Raw genomic sequence first — 7,318 nt, forward strand, 5'->3', positions numbered from 1 at the left:
TTGCACAAGAGGAATGATATCCAATTCTTGCCAGGCATTGAGTGAGTTATCTTATTTCCTTCATCAAACGTTTATTGAAAAAGTACTCTGCCAGGCACTGTTCTTTGCACTGAGAATATAATCGTAAACACAAAAAATATTTACTTTCCTAGATGTTATATTTGTGTGTTTGTGGGGAGGTAGCTGGAAACGTATTGGTTTTCCATTGCTTACTAAGGAGGAGGAGGAAGAACATTTTAAGAGCCTGGTGATGTCCAAATGAAAAACATGGTTAATACCGGGGAAAGATTTGACAAGGCCAGTAATGGCATGATCTATCGCAGATGGATCCATCCAGATCCGGGGGAAAGACTGATGTTTAAAAAGAAAAAAAAAAGAATGTAGATGCCTAGTTCTACCATGAACTAGCTGCCTTAATTTAGGAGATTCACCTAGCCTTCCTACTGCTCAAATATAATCTTTTCTATAGACCTCCTCAAAGAGTGACTGCCAGGATTAAATGAACGGAGATCATGTTGTATAAGTGTTTTGAACTGCAAAGCAGTGATCAACCTTTATGATTCCCTTAGAAAACATAGACATAAAATCTAATGTTGTCATTAATAAATGGCTTACAAATATGATGATTCTCGAATTGTGGTTCATATCTCCAGTGATACAAAAAAGCCCTCAAATAATCCTGACGTTTCATATCCTTCTACCCCAGGAGGAGGAGCATGTGTTTGGATGGATCTTGCCCTCCCTTTAAAAATCTTTGCTTTAACAAGGTAAGAATATTGTTTTAATAATTGGCATTTGTATTTCGAATAAGTATAACAAAAATATTTGCTACAGAAGTGTAGTTGGCTATGGCGGTTACATTCCAAGGATAATGCCTTGTAACTTGAATCACAAGCAGCCTTTCCATAACTTAGAAGCAAATCACAGTCACTTAATTGACAAGTTTTATTTCTCCCGTATGTTCACTTGATTGACAGCAAGCCAAGGCATTCTTCCATGTCCTCAGCCTCCTCTTTCTTCCCTAGGACTGGCTTCCATGGAGGTGAAGAACTGCTGCATGGTGACAGAGTTCATCTTTTTGGGAATTCCACACACACAGGGGCTGGAGATGAGACTTTTTGTCTTATTCTTGCCCTTCTATGCCTGCACTCTACTGGGAAATGTGTCTATCCTTGTTGCTGTTATGTCTTCTGCTCGCCTTCACACACCTATGTATTTCTTCCTGGGAAACTTGTCTGTGTTTGACATGGGTTTCTCCTCAGTGACTTGTCCCAAAATTTTGCTCTGCCTTATGGGGCTGAGCCGACTCATCTCCTACAAAGACTGTGTCTGCCAGCTCTTCTTCTTCCATTTCCTTGGGAGCATTGAGTGCTTCTTGTATACGGTGATGGCCTATGACCGCTTCACTGCCATCTGTTATCCTCTGCAATACACAGTCATCATGAACCCAGGGATCTGTGTGGCCCTAGCTGTGGGCATGTGGCTGTTAGGGTGCATTCATTCCAGTATCTTGACCTCCCTCACCTTCGCCTTGCCATAGTGTGGTCCCAATGAAGTGGATCACTTCTTCTGTGACATTCCAGCACTCTTGCCCTTGGCCTGTGCTGACACATCCTTAGCCCAAAGGGTGAGCTTCACCAGCGTTGGCCTCGTATCTCTTGTCTGCTTTCTCCTAATTCTTTTATCCTACATTAGAATCATGATTTCTATCTTAAGTATTCGTACAACTGAGGGCCGTCGCCGTGCCTTCTCCACCTGCAGTGCTCACCTCATTGCCATCCTCTGTGCCTATGGGCCCATCATCACTGTCTACCTGCAGCCCACACCCAACCCCATGCTGGGAACCATGGTACAAATTCTCATGAATCTGGTAGGACCAATGCTGAACCCTTTGATCTATACCTTGAGGAATAAGGAAGTAAAAACAGCCGTGAAAACAATATTGCACAGGACAGGCCATGTTCCTGAGAGTTAGTAAGAGCAGATAAATGGGTGCATGGCTCTGGAATTCCTTTTGCTTTGACCTAAGAAATTTCATTCTGAAATCTTCATATGTGACAATGACTTGGAATTTTCAGCACTGTGCTGAATGATATGGACCATTATGCTATATATAATACATTATCTTTTTGCAATATTTTATTTTATTTTATTATCTAGGTTCTGCCTCTTCAGTTATCTTCAAAGTCATATAGTCTTGGTTATTGTTACTTTGCCTTTCTTCTATAGAGAATTGCCTGTCCCTGGAAGGAAGATCTTTTCCATCATGCCTTCTTTTTGGTACCACTTTTCTCAATTTACTCCCCTCATACTATTTGTGAGACAAACCTATAGGGAAAGGCAATAAAAAGAAGAAAAGAGATTTTAAATAACTGATTGAGAGAATAATATAATTTTAAAAATATATTAACAGACTAAGGACTAGAATCAAGATGCAGTGTTTTTTTTTTTTTTTTTCCCCTCCCCAAATGTCTGGAAAGGGAATAACTTAGAATTTGTCAGCAAGGATGTTCATCCCATGTCTGACCCCATGCCTGATTGCTCTGCCTAAACATTTTTAGGCAGATTGGGTTAGCCCCACTGCCTAAGGAAAGTAAAAAGCTTTGTGTTAGTATATTAGATTTGGGTCTGTTTCCATCTTGCTACCAGCTATTGGTGTGGCAAGTAGTGTGGTAACAATTTAGTAGCTTTATCAGGTCAGGCTAATGGCTTAGGCCAATGGCTTTCCAAACCTGATTCAAGGAGCCCCAAGACTCCAGTGAATTTATCCTGAGATTTCCATGTTAAATATACTTAATGAGAACTTTCTGTTTAGTTATCAGATGTATTAGATTTCTAGGTAAGATTCCCCCGGAGAAAGTTTGAAAGTTTCTGGACTTTTTGATCTCCGGGGTACCTTGTAAGATTAAAAAACATGATGTATATCTTTTGTTTCTACCCATAACTTTAAAGGTGTTTCTGCCTTTTCTTTAACATCTGAACCTCACCCTTACCTCTTGGATATTCATTTGAGCTTGCTAGACTTGGTAAAGCTTCAAGGATCATTTCATTACCTACCAAACAATTCTGCTCTTCCAAAAAAAATTGTAAAGAAAATATTTATACTTACATTTGGCTTCATGCAACATCCTCATTTTTTGATGTGCATCAAAGTTATCTACTTTGGCTCAAAAACAGCTACACAGAAGCTTTGTGGAGCCACTGATTAGATCTGAAATCCCACGGAAGATAGAGACACTCAGCATTTTCCTGGATTCATTGTATTAACTGCCTAGGGTACACATAATTTTACCTCTTTACACCTCTTACCAAAATACTAAGTACCGTGTTATTAAAATACCAACTAGAAAGCTTCCCAATCCACTGTGATGTAACAAAAATAAATTCAGCTTCGTATTCTCCTTTTTATCCCTTTTCAAAAACTAAGCATGACACCCGAATCGCAGTCTCCTTCCAGAATTCTCTGTATCCTTGGAACTGTCAAGTGTATAATTGTCTTAGTAGCCTCTTCACTCATTCGTGCCTTAAATTTCTGTCTTTAGCTCAGTAGTATGAAGATTATCATTTATAGAGCTCTAATTATTTGTCAGATATTATCATAAATGCTGTATAAAACTATCTCATTTAATCCTCAAAACAATCTTTGATATTTGTGCTGTTCCCATTTTACTGCAAGAGGCCCAGGATATGAATGCAAGGCTTTTACACTTAAACACTAAGAAACTGCTTCCAAAATGCTTAGAAATCTTTCCAACTAAGAAGAAATGAGAAACCAAGAGGGAGCAGTTGACTTCATCCATGCCAGCCCAAGAAGCATCTTACATCCAAGATAAAGATATTTTCTCCCACTCTTATGAAGGAAGTGGTAACCAAGGGAGTCAATGGTGGGCTTAACTCCAGAACGTAGATGGCGGAGGCCTCAAGTGGGCAAGGCATCTCACTGCGGCAGAGGCCAGGGTGAGAAATGATAGGGCATACCAAGAGGGACACAGCAATGGAGACTCAAAAAAGAAGGGCCACACAGGAATCAGAAGTGCCACATCTTCATGTCTTCTTCCAGTAAAAAACAGACAAGAGCCATAGATGAAGGCACTGGAATCTTTGTATCACTGAGGATTGCTGGAAGGAGAGATGACTGAGGATACAAAAATCAGCAACAGCTTGAAAGAAAGCTCTGTCTCCAAACACCCACTGTATGCCTTCTTCTGTCACCTGTGCTCCACTCCTCTCCTTAGGAAGTTTCCTGACCAATGTAAGGAGATGGCTGTTGATTTTCAGTTATTGATTTCTCACCCAATCTGGGCAATGATCCTTGATCCAGCAGCTGACAATCCTCCCTCTGAGCCCCAGTATTGGTTTGCATTTAGCTTGTTGAATTTGCCTTCTGAAGATTCATAGAAATATCTCAAAGGCTGTGTTATTGGCCAAGGGAAAATCTAACAAAAGATCTCAGAGCCCCTCCCTGGCCCCAAAATGGTTTCAGATGTAACTCAACATTCCAGAGGAATGGTAATAATGGGACTTCATTTTCCCTTTTCTCTGGTATATATGTTTCTTATTAACATTATAAGATAAAGTGAACAAATAAAGACAAAATATCACATCCATTTTTAAAGGAATGCTGATCCACTGTTACAAAATCTATTTTCTATTACTGATTTAACTATATCTGATATTAATCACAACTTACATAACTGTTTTGATTCCATTCTCAAACATAGAATCCTTTGAGATTTTAGTTATTTTTAAAGTTTCTTAGTAATGAATCGTTAATTAGTAGCTTGCTATTACCAGAGTTAAAACACCTATTTACCATAGTTCTTCCAATATGCTCTAAAGCTGTACTTCCTATACAAACCTGTTTGAGATCATTCACAGTAAGAGCAGAAAATCTCTTGTATGTTTTCTGCTGTTCTAACTTGCTTAACAGAGACTGTGAGGTAGCAGTCTATGCTTTAATTTTTCTCTCCTCCTCCTTTCTTAATACGAAACAATGTTTTCCATGGCAGTGGACATTTTTTTTTCCTCTTTTCAGTTGAGCTGTTCGCTTTAGAAAATAATTAGTTTCACAAAGAAAAGCCAGGTCTAGCACCTCCAAGGGTTTCTCCCATCCCCTCTGTTCCTAAACATTCTTAAAGTAAAAACAACTTTTATTTCAGGAATATTTACATCTTTAACGAAACAAACCATTTACAAGATGTGTTTATTCACTTTATTCAAGAATTTCTTCTCTGACCCCTCAGTTTGGGAGGCCCTGGGAGACCTGAGGCATGACAGTCTATGATGGGAGCAATACAGCATCCAACATTCCCTAAAGAGGATCCAGACTGGGGAGCTCGCTAACATTCTTACTATGGAGAGGAGCTCAACATGCAGACAGCGAGTCAACCTGAACGTTTCCATGAAGGAGGCTGCTCCATCAGGGCAGTTAGAGCACTGGTTTCAAAATATATTTTTATGCCTGAAATTCTGCCATTTAAGAATGAATTTCCTCTCAAATCCCACATTCTGTTTCAAAAGCAAATTTCCTGGGAAGTAATAGAAGTGAGATACTATCTAGCTCGAGAAAGATATTTATGATTGGTAGGAGAAGTAAGAAGGCAGACGAGCAAGTATATATATATATAAACGTTTTTCTCTACATCGATTTGGCCAAAGATCGGCACTGATATCCTCACATCTCCCATAGACATGCTAGAGAAGTAATTCAGTCGGTATTTATTAAATTCCTGTTTTGCAGCAGATACTATTGTTATGCTAAATTGATAAAGATGGATAAGATCCCTGCCCTGAAGGAGTCCACCATCAGTTTTTAGAATCATACAGAATAGATGGTCCATAATAAAATGTGATAATAACAGCAGGACACGCTTTCTTAGAGCTTACCATGTGCTAGATATTACTCTCAAGCGCTTTACTTTACCTACATTAACTCATGTGGTCCTCACCATAATCCTGTTATCTCATTTTATACAGGAGAAAACTGAGACACAGAGAAGTTGAGAAATGTTTCCAGCTAGTAAGTCACAAAGTTAGGATGTCTTGCAGGCTGTCTCTCACAGAGCAGGAACACCATCATCTTGGACAAACACCACCATTTTAAGTTCCAGCTCCCTTTCTAACCTCATGTGTTTCAAGGAAATCTCTTCTAACAACAAGCAGCCAGAAAGAGCAGACAATAAGACACAGATAAGACAGCTTGGGCATAGAGGGAGGGGGGAAAGTCTCTTGGGTAACCACCAAATTTACACTCATACAATGGGCCCCAGTAAAATAGTGGGCCCTAATAAGCGCATTCCTTTCTCTTTAGGTGCACTAAGATAGGGAAGCTAAAAGCAGACTCTGGGGGTTAAGCCAGCAGCTGCAGGAAGATGTACAGGAACAGACACAAAAACTCTCCCTCCCAGATAAGCAAGACAAAGAGACATAGAAACATTCTGAGCCTGTGATAAGCTCTCCGCCCTAAACTCTTAAATACTCTTAGTCTGTAAGAGAGAGTGCTCCTGACCTAATTTGGCCAGAAGCCCCTCTCAAGTTTATTCTCCAACATAAATCTGACTGTTGAGCTGCTTTTAGTGTTTCCTTCTTCCTTCTTCAATTCTCACAGTCTCCAGTGATCTTTCTTTTAATAATTTCATTACAACATCAGCATCATAAATTCTGAGAAGCAATGAGAGCATGGAGAAGTGACCAATTATTTCTGCCTAGGCTGTTTGGGAAGGCTTTGCAGGAAAGGTGGGATGTGAGCCGGGCTATGAGGGATACATGGAGGGGAGTGTGAATAAACATCAGACAGAGGGTTAGAAAGTGCAGAATCAGAAAGAAGGGGACATCTTGTGGAAGCATGGGCATGTACCAAGCACACTATTTCCAGGGAGAATGAGATTGTTATAATAAAAGATGATTGGAGGTGGAAGTGAAAGACAGAAGAAAGCAGGAAGAGAGAAGGAGATAGTAGAATGGAGCCTAATCATGAACGAGTTTCTTATCATGAAGTGCCCTTTGTAGAAAAGGCCATATATTCAGATTTGCCAGGAGAGTTTATACATGATTTTTAATAGTGTTAACACTCTAAAAAGTGTTCTGATGTGTAAAATAAATTATGTGGACACCTTACTTCTCTATGAATCAAAGGAGAACTTGGCAATGAAGATTCAATAAAAGTGTGGAGGCTGGTTATGACTTATCTCAGCCAAGAGCATTTGCAAGTCCAGCCAGTGCCAAGAATAGAGTGGGCAGAGCACTCCACCAACAGAATGGAGAGGAATCTGCTCTCTTCTACCCCTGTGGGAAGTACCTAACACTTAACACCCACTGA

At 39.8% G+C, this 7,318-nt stretch overlaps 1 protein-coding gene across 1 annotated transcript; it reads left to right on the forward strand.

Moving 5' to 3' along the window:
* Positions 1-1,036: 1,036 nt before the first annotated feature.
* LOC100446131 (olfactory receptor 10D3) lies at positions 1,037-1,975 on the forward strand. Its single transcript, XM_002822625.5, is given in 1 exon segment — positions 1,037-1,975. A coding segment is annotated over 1 exon segment (939 nt).
* The last annotated feature ends 5,343 nt before the right edge of the window (positions 1,976-7,318 follow it).

Source organism: Pongo abelii, chromosome 9 (assembly GCF_028885655.2).
Source record: "Pongo abelii isolate AG06213 chromosome 9, NHGRI_mPonAbe1-v2.0_pri, whole genome shotgun sequence".
NCBI classification, from domain to species: domain Eukaryota; kingdom Metazoa; phylum Chordata; class Mammalia; order Primates; family Hominidae; genus Pongo; species Pongo abelii.